General features: G+C 40.8%; 1 protein-coding gene and 1 pseudogene across 1 annotated transcript; one reads left to right on the top strand and one right to left on the bottom strand.

Annotated features, from left to right (window-relative positions):
- Positions 1-3134: 3134 nt before the first annotated feature.
- Positions 3135-6601, top strand: LOC113119093 (tripartite motif-containing protein 16-like). Its single transcript, XM_026288283.1, has 6 exons — positions 3135-3806; positions 4164-4259; positions 4370-4603; positions 4685-4832; positions 4971-5012; positions 5444-6601. Exons 1-6 carry the CDS (start codon positions 3231-3233, stop codon positions 5965-5967), a joined length of 1620 nt encoding a protein of 539 aa, XP_026144068.1. The 5' UTR covers positions 3135-3230; the 3' UTR covers positions 5968-6601.
- Positions 6602-9569: 2968 nt separating this feature from the next.
- LOC113120169 (nuclear receptor subfamily 1 group D member 2-like) lies at positions 9570-12311 on the bottom strand (annotated as a pseudogene).
- Positions 12312-15075: the final 2764 nt, after the last annotated feature.

Below are 15075 nucleotides of genomic sequence, written 5' to 3'. Positions count from 1 at the left end.
CCATGGTGATTTGTGTCCTTAATGAATTTAAAAGATCTGCTTTTGCAGCATTTGAGGTATATGTCCTGCAGAGAGGGGAGAGCAGAGCCTGAGAAGCACACAACTCTCTGCAGGACTTTGCAGTCTTGACTGGAGCTGTTCCCATACCAAACTGAGATACACCGAGTCAATACACTTTCTATGATTCAGGGTGATGGATCAGGGTGATGGAGCTGGAGGTGTACTGGACTACTTTCACCACTTAAGGTCTGCTGCGGAGGAAATCAAGAATCCAGTTGCATAGTGAAGAATTCAGGCCGAGGTCTATGAGTTTAGAAGCTAGCTTGATGAGGGTTATAGTACTGAAAGTTGAGCTGTAGTCGATTAATAGCAGGCTTACATAGTTCCCATTGCTGCTGTCAATGTATTTGAGAGAAGAGTGCAGGATGTGAGAGATGACATCTTCAGTGGATCTATTTGGACGATAGGCAAACTGAAGAGGGTCCAAAGTATCAGGGATGGAGGAGCAGATGTTCTTTGTAAGTTTCTCAAAGACCTACATCACTGTTGACGTGAGGGCAACGGGACGATAGTCATTTAGGCAAGAGGGGATATTGTTCTCAGGCACAGGGATGATGACAGATTTTTTTGGAGGTGGAAACCTCTGAGGTAGCAAGGGACTCATTAAAAATAGATGTACTGCCGCTTCCTGATGCGCTGATCGGCAGACTCACGTTGCATTCAAAGCGCCCGCAGAAATAGTTTAACATCAGCCAGCGATGGTTCTGCTATCACAGCTGCAGATGATTTGTTTCCAAAGGCACAGATGGTTCTTAGTCCTTGCCACGTGTCGGGAGTCATTTAGCTGGAAATGTCACTCTATGCATTCCCTGTATTGGTGTTTGGTGGCTCTTACTGCCTGTCGGAGAGCATAGCTTGATGTTTTGTACTCACTCATGTTCCAGCTTGTCATCACCCTCTGCACCGGGGGTTCTTGAACGAACCTGTGTTTATATTCTGGTCTGAGGAAAATGGCGGTATGGTCTGATTTTTCGAGAGCTGGTAGTGAGCGAGCTTTGTAGGCATTCTTAAACTGAGAGTAGCAATGATCGTGGTGGGATGTAAATGGCAGTAACAATGCTCAATGAAAACTCCTGGGCAGATAGAATGGGCAGCAAGTAATGGATAGATGTTGCAGATGAGGTGAGCAGGAGCGCAACAGAGTGGAGATATTCCTGGGGTCACACTATTTCTTTTTAATCAGGAAACACACTCCTCCACCTTTGGATTTACCAGCCTCAACTGTTCTGTCCATCCGTAAAACAGAGACTCATAGTGGCCAGATGGAGTGATGAAACTGTCTTCCACTAATCACCTTCCCAGATCTGAATAAGGTTGTAAGCACTCCGCAGATCCAGCTTGGAGAATATGCAAACTCCACATAGTTCCTCAAGGGCAGCAGGGACCAGGGGTATAAGACAACTTGACAACTTGACAGTTTGGGAGTTCAGAGCATGGTAGTCGATGCAGGGCCTCAATCCTACGTCCTTCTTTCACACAAAAAAGAAGCTGGAAGCAGCTGGTGATGTGGATGTTTGAATGAACCTCTAGTGGAGAGCCTCCTGGATGTGATCCTCCATCACCTTGCACTCCAGGATGGACAACCCTTGGGGAGTGTAGCTCCAGGCAGCAGGTCAATAGCACAGTCTCATGACCGATGAGCTGGTAAACAGGTGGCTGCCTGCTGCTGAAAACATCCTGGAATGCCCTGTAGTCAGATGGAATGGTTGGCTTCTCCAGAGGTTCTAAACTTTCGATGAGCGTGGAACAGATGGGAATCTTGACCGAGTTTGGTGGCAGTCTGGGAACCTCAGAAAGGCAGTTTTGGTGACAAAGCTTGCTCCAGAAAATGGATCAGATGGACAGACTGTATCTGGTGGCTATGGTGACCTCGGAATAAGAGAGAAACAGACTAATATTAGCGTAGATGCCATTCTTCTAATGATGTAGCAAGTACGTAAGTAACAGTTGTTTTTGTAAATGAGTATTTTTTTACAACTTTAATCTGACCTCATATGCATTCCCCCAGAACTGCTTCGTTTACAACTGTGAGCGCAAGCTAGATTAAAGTGATTATTACATTCTGAATATGGATATTTTTCATACAAAAACACATTAATTCGCTAAATGAGGCCATTGCTCATCCTCCAGAGCCATGTGAGACACTTTTTTTTTTTTTTAAATGGATGAGCTTTTTATTAAACTTCTCATGGACCAATGCAATGCAACACCCGCTGAGTTGCATCAAACAGCTTGAAATATCAAAAACAAAAAATGTTATAACTATGTTATAATTTACATTTTTGGCTGAACTAACCCTTTAATTAATAATCCTGACTGTTTGAAGCCTCAAGAAGTTTTAGATTAAGATTTGTTGTAATAAAAAAAAACATTTTTAGAACGGCTGAATCTTTAAGATGGAGTAATTTTCATGACATAGGCAAAACAAATTGTTGGGCCCCCCTTTATTAATATAATAGACCTAATATTAGCCTGCCACCCAAACAAACAAAAATATTTTTTAATCAGTGGACACCTTTACAGTGTTTTCTTGACCTGCTTAAAGCTGAAAACTTGAAGAATTTAAAAGAAGGTGCTTGCAATCACTTGGGCCGGTGAAAGATTCCAAACTTCTTGGACTAGATTTTGTGTACAAGACTGATCACAAGCCACTAGTTAGTCTGCTAGGCTCAATGCTGCTGGATGATGTGATACCTGGCAATATACAAGAAGAAGTCTACATCAGGGACATTGAGGCAAGAGCACACGTCAGTATGGTGGCCTGGTATAACAAAGAAAATCAAAGACAGAGGGACAATGTAAAACGTATGTCAAAAACAGCTATAGTGTAGTTATTCAATAACGATGGAACAGTGTTCTAAAGTATTACTGTAGAGTTTAGCTCAAGCCCTAATAAAACTCTCATGCCTTTAGCTTTCTAATAATGCTGAGTAATTTGGATGCAGTATTATTTGTAAAGGTGTTTATCCCACTTTGTGTTCTCACTAACTCTGAGTTTCTGTATAAGACTGACACCTAGTGGACATTTCAGTATGTGAGTTTTCAGATTTACAGACAAACTTGTTTTGCACACGTCTCTCAAACACAGAACCAGGAAACTCAGTTAAAAGAAACTGAAACTGTTCTTCTGTTGAGCTGTTGTTTGTGTCTGTATTGCTGTAGACAGTGAAATGGCTGAAGCCAGTGTTTTTTCAGTCGAGCAGTTCAGCTGTCCAGTGTGTCTGGATCTCCTGAAGGATCCTGTGGCCATTCCCTGTGGACACAGTTACTGTATGAGCTGCATTACAGACTGCTGGGATCAAGAGGATCAGAAGAGAGTCTACAGCTGTCCTCAGTGCAGACAGACCTTCAGTCCAAGACCTGCTTTAGGTAAAAACACCATGCTGGCTGAAGTGGTGGAGAAACTGAAGAAGACCAAACTAAAAGCTGCTGTTCCTGCTGGATCTGGAGACGTGGAGTGTGACATCTGTACTGGAAGAAAACACAAAGCTGTCAAGTCCTGTCTGGTGTGTCTGGAGTCTTACTGTCAAACTCACTTTGAGCGTCATGAAGAGTTTCGTTCAGGAAAGAGACACAAAGTGACTGATGCCACTGGACGACTGCAGCAGATGATCTGCCAGAAACATGAGAAGCTTCTGGAGGTTTTCTGTCGTACTGACCAGCAATGTGTTTGTGTACTTTGTGCAATGGATGAACATAAAAACCACGAGACTGTGTCAACTGCAGCAGAGAGGACAGAGAAAGAGGTATGAACTGAAATCACACATTTAATGCTGACCCTTCAAGTGTTTCTGTGCATTAGAGCATGAGCTCAACTTTACTCACCTCTGACACATCGCTCAAGATTTCTGCTATAACTGTACATGCACCAGAGTTATTGTTTTTGTCCATTCCTTCACATTCATTCTTGATCACAGAATAATGATGACAATAAACATATGTACTGCTTTAAATGTGAGGTCTTCATGGAAACTAAATTCAATTAATGATCTTAAAACTCTGAGAAACTCTGTAGAGAAGATAGTTTTTATCAAACAGGCACAATTTTATATGAGTTTGTGATAGCTTTGTATGTGATTTGCTGTTTTGAACGTGTCCTCCAGAAACACTTGAAGGAGACACAGAGTGAAATCCAGCAGAGAATCCAGCAGAGACAGAAAGATCTTGAGCAGCTGAGAGACGCTGTGGAGTCTCATAAGGTGAGTTTGGAGAAGAAGAGAAGTTTGAGACTCAGTTTGACTCCTCTTTCAGTCCCACTGAAGCCGCTGTGAGGAAGCAGTAAGAGCTGATTGTGATGTGTGTCTAACAGCGCTCTGCACAGACAGCAGTGGAGGACAGTGAGAGGATCTTTACTGAGCTCATCCGCTCCATTGAGAGAAGCCGCTCTGAGGTGACACAGCGGATCAGAGATCAGGAAAAGACTGCAGTGAGTCGAGCTGAAGGACAAATGGAGCGACTGGAGCAAGAGATTGAAGATCTGAAGAAGAGAAACACTGAGCTGGAGCAGCTTTCACACACAGACGATCACATCCATTTCCTGCAGGTAACCCAACTGTAGAGCAGGTTATTGAGGACAGTGTGAGATAATCAGGTCTTTGAGTCGTGTGTGTTGTTATTCCTGCAGAGTCTTCAGTCTCTCTCAGCTCCTCCTGAATCTACAGAAAACATCTCTGACAGTTTCCTCTTTTCTTTTGATGGAGTGAGAGAATCTGTCCGTCAGCTGAGACTCAAACTGGAGGATTTCTGCAAAGAGGAGATGAAAAAGATATCTGGTAAAATATTAGAGATTCATCTGCTCTCTGTAACGAGACAAACATCATCTAATATCATAAAGAAAATGTGAGAAATGTCTAAGGAATAGATCCAGGTCTCATTTTCTCTCTGAGTGTTTATATCTGTTATTTTCTCAGTCAGTAACATTGTTCCCAGGAGCAGAGAGGACTTCCTACAATGTAAGTCACTAACAAACACAATCACACTCACTTTAGTTCTGCAATACATTCATACTGATGTTTACTGTACATTTTTGATAAAAGCTCTTTTTTTCAATCTGGACAAATTTTTTTTTTTTTTTAAGTTCAGCTACACAAAAAGATAAAAAGGGATTTTGCTTCACTATTTCACTGTTTTCACTGTTGGGCTTTCAACTTTCAAGAAAGTTTGGATAAACATGAAAGTAAGTTGAGAGAAGCAAAATCTGGACATGAAACACTCCAGATGTAAACTTTCAATGTGAGAAGAACAGTTTTTGAAGTGAATTCATGAACATCATAACACAGCTCTGATAGATCAAAACACTCTTACATTATTATAGATAAGTTATAAATAAGATAGAAGCTTATCTTTTACAGCTCTTGATTGCAGTGTTTTGTTTCTTCATCAGATCGTCATCAGTTCACTCTGGATCCAAACACTGCACAGAAACGTCTCTGTCTGTCTGAAGGGAACAGATTGGTGACTTACACTGACACAGCTCAGCCGTATCCTGATCATCCAGACAGATTTGATTATTATCGTCAGGTGTTGTGTAGAGAGAGTGTGAGTGGACGCTGTTACTGGGAACTGGAGTGGAGTGGGACTGGTGTGTTTATATCAGTGTCATATAAGAGCATCAGCAGGAAGGGATCTGGTTATGAGTGTGTGTTTGGACGTAATGATCAGTCCTGGAGACTGCACTGCTCTCCCTCTATCTTCTCATTCTGGCATGATAACAAAGAGACTAAACTCCCTGTTTCCTCCAGCTGCAGGAGAATAGGAGTGTATGTGGATCACAGAGCAGGAACTCTGTCCTTCTACAGCGTCTCTGACTCAATGAACCTCATCCACACAGTCCAGACCACATTCACTCAGCCCCTCTATCCTGGGTTTAATGTTTGGGATCATCAATCATCAGTAAAACTATTATAACTATCTAGATTATACAGAGATCTACACATTGTACAGTTATATGTGTTTTAGACAGAGGGTCAGAATAAGACTTGAAAACAATAATTATCTCTTTTTTGTGTGCAAAAACGTATAACTTTATATAAACTTATAAAACATTATAAGTAAACCTCAAGGTACATATATAAAAAAACAACAATAAAAAATAAATCTGTCTTGACCCCTTTAAAACAAAACTAGAGCTGAACTTCTGTCACTGACAGTAACATAAATCACACAATACTATAACTGAGCGAATACTTTTTCATCAGATTAATCTAATATTGATTGTAAAATTAGTCAAATTCTTTGTCTCTGGAATGGCTTTGTATTTTCATAATCTGATACAGCTGTGCTCTTATTACACACAAGAAGAGCTTTAATAAGATGGACTCAACATTGAAATACAGAAATCTGCATTTTAATAATTGTATTTTTAATCTGGATGATGATTCAGAGAAATGAGGTGCTTCTGAACTGAATTCAGTCAATGTGACACTGTTTTTCTGTTTGTTCTTTCTTTCAACACATTTGCAATCATCACATCTGATTTTCTGTCATTATGATGTATGGAGTGTAGATTGATGTGAATGAAAAATAAAGGATTTTAGCATTAGACTGCAACATTAAATGAAGGGGTCTGAATATATTTTAGTGACAGATGCCTGCTGAAGTAAAACCATCTCACTGTTTGATTTTATTCTACAGCAGGTTTAGTCTCCAGACTGGTTACAAACAGCAGGCTGCTCAAGAAAACATTTTCACACAACATATATATATATATATATATATATATATATGATAGCTAAAAATATCTTTATCAACAAATACCTAATATTATCATGAATTTCTAAATGAAGGACTCTCTAAAAGTATCTAGTCTAAGATAAATAATTAAAAAAATCTAAATGCAGGCGCTCCAGTTCCCAAACATTGTGGGGTGGTGGTGATGCAGCACAAACCCATGTTTTGATTGGGACACATTGTCCTGGTCATCACTGTTGTAGCTGCTGGTGATTTGTTGCTCTGTGTCCCTGCGGTCGATGTCAGTGAACTGTAGACATCAGTTTGTCGTTTGGCCGTCCGTGCACCACTTTTGATCCATATTCACTACAACAGCGTCTGAACAAACCACAAGGTGCACCGTTTCTGGGATTGAAGATCTGAGGCACTGTGCCATCACAATTTGGATCTCTATTGGTGGCCTGCAAATTGTCTGTGGGCCAAAAAACAATCACCTTTGTTTTATCTTCATCTAAGGATATGTTTATTTTATTTTACATTAATAGAGATTTTATTGATGAAGGATTGTTTCGTTCGTTCTGCAAATAGATTTGGGTATAATCAGCGCATCCTTTGGAACAAGAAATAAAATCCTACTGTAAATCCCAAATATACAAATTATATCTTTAATTTCAACTATTTTTAATTTTCTGAAAACTCTACTTTTCCCGGAGGCCCAGCTTCCAGCAGAGTTTGGGTCTAGCTCTAAATACACCTGAAGCAGCTAATCAAGGTCTTCAGGATCACTGGAAATCTCCAGACATGTGTTGGAGCTAAACTCTGAAGGAAAGGGATTTTCTGAGAGCAGGATTGGAAACCTCTGTCCCAGACTGATTTTTCCAATCTTCAGATTTTGTACATAGTTCCAGCAAGACAGCAATCAAAAGAATTGGATATGTTAAGAGTTGCAAAACTAGTAGAAAATTAAACATTCTGCTGTTGTTAATTCTTTACGACTTAACACACTGTATAAGTCAGTGATAATGCAAAAAATAACATCGACACTTACTGGAACTTGAAGTAGATCACAGAACACCCTCCCCCCACCAAAAAATAAATAAAATACCTACAGGGGGTGCTACAAGTGAAATTAATAATGCTGAGTAATCAGTGGATTGTCTGTACATTTGTACGTCTGACAAACAGGTGCAAAAATGACAACGCATGGAAAGAATGAGTTTAGCATTTATCTGTTTATTTTCTTGTTTAATATGTATTTAATTATATTATATATTTATATATAGATATATAGAAATCTAACTTTCACAGAAGAAAACTGACAGACTGGATTATGGCAACACATCAATGACACTGAGTGAGGAACACCAACACCAAACAAACAAACTTCTTTTGGTGACTATTCATCTACAGCAGCTTTGATATCAGAACCGACCCGAGAGGATTTCAGATGCCCAGAGCTGGCGGGGTGATGAGAGGTGTTGATGGTGTTACTCGGTGGAGTTTTGGGGCATTTCCTGTTTCCTCTCCCTGTCTGGTCCAGCGGTGCTTGAGTATCCACACTATTTGCTTACTGCAGCTGATCACACAGACACAATAACTCTACAAGAACATTCACTGAACAGACTTACCCAAAAACAAAAAAACATCATTCAGAAAAGAGAAATGAAGAAATATAAATGCAGACATTATGACATCACTGTGGATGGCTTTGAGTCCCATCAGCATTCACAAATCTTATAGTGATAAAACGCCTTCTGTCCTACTCCTCTTCTGTCATTAAGCATCATCACACACTTTGTCATTACTAAAAGCCCTACGAATCAGGACATCTACACAGATGCACCATACACAATCAGACACATACTCTATGCAAGAATACAAATGCTTGGCCAAGCCTGCGGTCTGACTGAATCTTGGCGGTAACAAACACTCAAGCGGGCAACAGTCGACTTCATATGTCTGTGCCAATAAACCAAATGCATCACTAGTCAGGTAGCTAGCTATAAATGTGTCACCAGCTGAACTAACTTTAAATTGCTCAGCAAGATTCTCTTCAAACTGTTGCTCCATCATTTACCTGGAAGAGAAAACTGTAAAAAGACAGTGTCAATGTCAGTGTCTACTGCACACAACATCAGCGTGACACGCACTGCATTAGAATTTAACACATTTTGGAACGCAGCCATCCACTCTATCAAGAAGCATTTGTGTTCACATACTTATATAATGTTTCAGGCCTAAGTGCGGCTTCCTCTGCATTTAACTACAGATTTTAAGACAGAAAACAGACTATAAAAATAGATCTATCCATTAAACATTCTTTTTCTTAGTTGGTGCTTTTTGCTTTTTCTTCTCTCTGAATTAGAAAGGATGCCAAACTGTGCTCTATGTAATTATTTTCTCATTTGTTTGTGGGAATATCCCTTCATAATATCCCTTTAGCAACACACAGCATTCAAATGTGCCACAGATACCTTACGTCCTCTTCTCTGAAAGTATTAAAAGACCAACAAGGAACAATCTCAAAACCAGTGAACGTGTCACTTATTGCACAGGCAGATTTATAAATCTAAAAACTAATTCAAGATGCCTCTGCGCACACACGAACCGCATAACCATACAAACTCTTGTAAGCATCTACAACGAAACCCCTCCAGTTTGTGTCAGCGAGTCGTGTGCTTTAGCATGAGCAGAGGCGTTTTACAGTACAATACAGGCATTTTACAGTATAATGACTTCTTGTACCCCCTTTCCACCTCCATATTTAACCAGCAGTGCTTTGAAAGTCATGGGGCGAAGTGTCCGAAAAGTGGCACTGAGTAATAACAGTTTCCCACTGGCTAAACGGGCCGCAGGAAGGAGGCTCTGGAGATGGATGGGGTGTGTGGTCCACAGTTATGAGGGTTGATGGGTGGTCAGGGGTGGACCTTAAAGGCCAAGAGCTGCTCAGAGTGCATGTTGTTGAGCGAGCGCAGGTCCGGCAGTTTGAGGAGCAGTTTAGTGAAGATGGCGATCTCGTTCGGGTGGTTCTTGGTGATCAAGCTGCGCAGAGCTCGAATCAGAGTTTCCTGAAGGGCCTCAACCGAGTTGACGTTCTCGAGATCGGAGCGATCTATGGGAAACAATTCATGTAACACAGTAAGTCAAGGCTTCAGCTAAAGATTAGGAATAAGTTGTCTTTTATGTTTAAATATATATCTAAAAGCAAAACCTAATAAAATTAAGACATTATGTATAAAAAACATTGGGAATCAGTTTATTAAAAAATAAGAATTATTCGGCTAATTAGAATTAATTCTAAATAATAATAAAACAATATTATTGAAAAAAAAATATTAAATCAATTTTCCTTAAAAAAAAAGAATTTACATTTCAAGGCTCCAGTCACTTTTGACAACTAAGGAGCCAAATGTGACTCCCAAACGAAGAGGATGTTATGATGTAATTCTAATGTTTGGTCAAATTTCTAATTGCCCAACCCCATCTCAGATACAAAACTATGGTCTTATAATGGTATGACATTAATACCTGCAGACACCAGCACTACAGCCGTGAAGAGGCTCATCTCCTCCTCACTGAGGTTCAGCGCTTGCAGCTTCTCTGTGAAGTCAAACATGGAGTTGAGGAGATCTCCAGCACCCATCGAGCGCAGCGCCTCCACGCTGTACTTCCTGCCACTCAGAAATGTAACCGTGCGCTCCTTCACATCGAACAGGGATGTAAAGCGCACCACCAGCACCTACAGACCAAACAAGAAACCCATCAAACTGAATTCTATCCGGTCGATTCACAGGACTCTTAGGAATGATTTAAGACTGTTTAATTCAGTGTAGGGTCAGAAATTAACTTCTCCATTAAGGGGCAATATTTGTCTATAATGTCAATTACTTTTATCAACATTTTAAACTGTCAATAACAATAGGCTACAATTAAAAAAAAACAAAAAATCTAAATTATACATGTAAAAATACAGAAGCTCCGAATCCGGCTGCAATATGACATTATTGATTATTGACCATTATTAATATGACATTAGATTATTGCTCTTTATATTGTAATTATATGTATTTCAGTATTAATGTATCTGCACTGTGTTGTTTATGATGAGGGAAGTCGCGAGCATGCACTTAACACAGATCAGTGACTCTGATCGGCCAATGCATTCCTAAGTTCAACAGAAATCTGTGTGATTGGTTATGAGGCTCAATGCTGCACAAAACAATGTGTAAAAAACAATCTGATAAAGTGTGTGAGTGGATCTAAATCTGAATTTACACTTTTTATACATTTTCACAAATGATTTTAATTGCAACAGCTGTAATACATTGTTTATAGTGCAGGGGAATTTTTTTGCCCCTTTGTCTTGAATTTATGGGGCATTTTTATTCATGTTGGAGGCATTTTTGGCACAAGCCCTCGTTAAAGTCTGACCCTTGTGTGGAGACTGTGTTGTATTTTGTTCATACCTCAAAGGTGCCGGCCTTCAGCAGGCTGACCTGGTCGTGCTGGGACAGCTCTTTGAATCCTGGGATGCACTTTGCAAATTCCACCACCTCTCTGACAGCTGGGGTGAAGCTCATGGAGAACTCCTCCCAAATACTGTGACCTGACTTCTGAGGATCCACATAGGGCGATGTGTTCATGGGGCAAACCTGTGAATGAGAATCATGAGTACTTGTATGGACTTCAACTGAAATTTTGGTATGGGTTCTCTACGTAACTCACCAGGTGCATCCTGTTAACACTTGCAAATGTTGGGACACTACAGCTGCCGTTGACATGTGTGTCATTGTCATTATGAGCTCTCAGAGAGAGGTTCTTCAGAGATGTTCCAGCGGAGCTGCTGTTGGGCAGTCTGAAAGGACAGCCCGAGTCTTCAGGCCCCCGTGGAGCACTGCCTGATGGGGGCTTTAGTTCGCTCTCTGAGGAGGCATTGTTCTGTTGGTTCCAGACCTCCTGAGTCTTCTCTGAGCAATGGCTGTAGTTGTTGGGGCCCTCTGAAGGCACTCTGGCCTGCTCCTGATTGTACATGAAGGTCTCCTGGTGCGCTCTAGTCACTGTGCCGATGACCTCCTCCTCCTCGCTGTCAGTGGCACTGGAAGAGTCTGAGCTCTGGCTTGTATCCATGCCGCTCAGCAGCTCGTGGTCAGGACTGGATTTGGATCGGTTGCTCCGGGGAAAGTGGAGGGGGAGCAGGAAGAAGGGCCCGAGCCGCTTTGCTCTGGAGATGCATCAGAAATCCACGTAGTTCCTCAAGGGCAGCAGGGATCATGGGAAGTTAATAAGACAACTAGAAAGTCTGGGAGTTCAGAGCACGGTAGTTGATGCAGGGCCTCAAACCTACGTCCTTCATTCCCACAAAAAAGAAGCTGGAAGCAGCTGGTGATGTGGATGGTTGAATGAAACACTGCTGGAGAGCCTCCTGGATGTGATCCTCCATCGTCTTGCACTCCAGGATGGACAACCCTTGGGGAGTGTAGCTCCAGGCAGCAGGTCAATAGCACAGTCTCATGACCGATGAACTGGTTAACAGGTGGCTGCCTGCTGCTGAAAACATCTTGGAACACCTTGTAGTCGCTCATTCACGCAAGCAAGATGGCTCCCGTGGTTGGCTTGGCCACTGCTGCATTGCATTTGTGTCAACTTTTTTACATTTGTACTTACTCAATGTGTCTCTGCTGCTTGAACATATGATCGACACTCGTTTTTGGACATCAGGGTGTCTATGGAAAGACTCTTTGAAAGCTGGGAAAGTTTCTGAAAACTTTTCTACCCCCATTCATGCGTCTTCCCTCGTCACCTGAGTACCAGCTCCTCTTTACAACCAGGGATCCTGGGAATCCTAAGAAGAGACCAAAGAGAAGGGGCTGCAGAGCTGGCACTCAAGTCAAGACAAGGCGACAATCCTGGACGGGGGTGCTCTGGCCATATCGCAGAGAAATATTCAGGTGACTGCGACCGGTTTTCCTCCTAAATGTGGGTGAAAATGCTCCTCAGCTTCAACATCCCGGGATGCTTCTACTGGTTGGACGTGAACCTCTTTTGTATCAGCAATCTGTTGATGTGATCATCATGGACCTGCCATTACCGATGTCTGCTGTGCTGTCTGACCAGTTGCCGTAACTGGAGATCTCATGACTGCGTCAGCTGTTTATGGTCAGTTCCATCACATTCTGCTCCATCCCAATCAGCTGTTGTTGATCCCGGTCTGCCGAACATTACATTGCTTCACTATCCCTTGCTCAATGCTCGTTCCATTTCTAACAAAACTTTTATTCTTAACAAGCTTTTTGTTAGCAAGAATATAGATTTTATGCTCCTTACGGAAATGTGGCAAAGGGAAAATGAGTTTATTCACCTAAACGAGCTCCAAACATGTCCTGTTGGCTTCTCTGTTACTGGGATGCCCCGAATGTCATGTTTTGGTGGTGGGCTTGCTGTTGTGCAGCGTTACAGTTTCATATGTAGAGTGATAAACTCTGAGCATTTGAGATTCAAAAGAGGAAAAACTTTCAAAGTAGGCACTTCTAATGCTTTTTTCAGTGTGTTAATTTACCGTCCTCCTGACCCAGCAGGTGTCTTTCTTACTGATCAATATGGGGACTTTAACCTGCATATTGGTGATTTTACATGCAACACAGCTGCTAATCTCAGGATTCAGGATTTCTCAGAGGGCAGGCTTCCAGTATAACTCGTTTGAAGTAATGGTGTTTCATATAACATTATCCAGAGAAACAAATGTTAATGATAAATCCCCTGTGAGGTTTGTACTGGCTACTGTATACAGGCCACCAGGGCACCATACAGACTTTATTAAAGAGTTTGGTGATTTTACATCCGAGTTAGTTCTGGCTGCAGATAAAGTCTTAATAGTTGGTGATTTTAATATCCATGTTGATAATGAAAAAGATGCATTGCTATTAGCATTTATAGACATTCTGCACTCTATTGGGGCGACAACACCTACTCATTGTCGAAATCATACTCTAGATTTGATACTGTCACGTGGAATTGATGTTGATTGTGTTGAAATTATGCAGCCAAGTGATGATATCTCAGACCATTATTTAGTTTTGTGCATCTTCATATAGCCAAAATTGTAAATTCTACTTCTTGTTACAAGTATGGAAGAACCATCACTTCTACCACAAAAGACTTTAGTTTCCTTAGTATATCCAAAACCTCAGAACAACTTGATGTAACAGAAACTTTGGACTCTCTCTTTTCTAGCATTTTAAATACAGTTGCTCCTTTACGCTTAAGGAAGGTTAAGGAAAACAGTTTGACACCATGGTATAATGAGCATACTCGCACCCTAAAGAGAGCAGCCCGAAAAATGGAGCGCAGCTGGAGGAAAACAAAACTAGAGGTATTTCGTATTGATTGACGCAAAAGTAACCTATCCTATAGAAAAGCATTAAAAACTGCTAGATCTGATTACTTTTCTTCTCTTTTAGAAGAAAACAAACATAACCCCAGATATTTATTCAATACAGTGGCTAAATTAACGAAAAACAAAGCCTCAACAAGTGTTGACATTTCCTAACACCACAGCAGTAATGACATTATGAACTACTTTACTTCTAAAATTGATACTATTAGAGATAAAATTGTAACCATTCAGCCGTCAGCTACAGTATCACATCAGACACTATAGACCCCCTGAGGAACAGTTCTACTCATTCTCTACTAGACCTCTCTGTTAGACCTTCCAGAAGTCATAGATCCTCTTCTGACTATTATTAATTCCTCATTGTCATTAGGATATGTCCCCAAAACCTTCAAACTGGCTGTTATTAAGCCTCTCATCAAAAAAACACAACTTAACCCCAAAGAACTAGTTAATTAGTTAACTAGTTAAGAGAACTAGAATCTCCCTTTTCTGTCCGAGATACTAGAAAAGGTGGTATCCTCACAATTATATTCCTTCTTAGAGAAAAATGGTATCGGTGAGAATGTCCATTCAGGATTTAGACCGTATCATAGTACTGAGACTCAGGGGCGTAGCACCAAATTCTGGGCCCTGTATACTCTCAATGTCAGTGGGCCCCCTACACATGCCATTGCACGATGCGGGTTAGCAAAATGAAAATTCAATTTTGAATGATTTTTTTTTATTATTATTTGAATATAAACAAGTATAAATAGTGTTTAAATCTATTTGGCCTACTTGTGCTCAAATACCTTTAAACCTTAGGCTACATCGGGTTTGTGTACTAACATTTTGATCCATGATACTGATGCAAGTTTTAAATTAAAAACATTTATTTTTGAACAGGAGAACACGAGAGAACATTAATTCCTTTATATTCCTGTTAACTCCCATGGAAATTTTACAACTTTGAA

The sequence above is a fragment of the Carassius auratus genome, chromosome 19, assembly GCF_003368295.1.
Source record: "Carassius auratus strain Wakin chromosome 19, ASM336829v1, whole genome shotgun sequence".
In the NCBI taxonomy this organism is placed as follows: Eukaryota; Metazoa; Chordata; class Actinopteri; order Cypriniformes; family Cyprinidae; genus Carassius; species Carassius auratus.
This window is presented reverse-complemented; position numbering and strand designations above follow the sequence as displayed.

What these genes read in the sequence shown, in the direction of transcription:
- LOC113119093 (XM_026288283.1), top strand. Translation starts at nt 3,231, where the DNA reads ATGGCTGAAGCCAGTGTTTTTTCAGTCGAGCAGTTCAGCTGTCCAGTG. An exon ending in CAGAGAGGACAGAGAAAGAG is followed by an intron (nt 3,807 to 4,163) that starts GTATGAACTGAA and finishes CGTGTCCTCCAG; the next exon opens with AAACACTTGAAGGAGACACA. An exon ending in GGAGATGAAAAAGATATCTG is followed by an intron (nt 4,833 to 4,970) that starts GTAAAATATTAG and finishes TTATTTTCTCAG; the next exon opens with TCAGTAACATTGTTCCCAGG.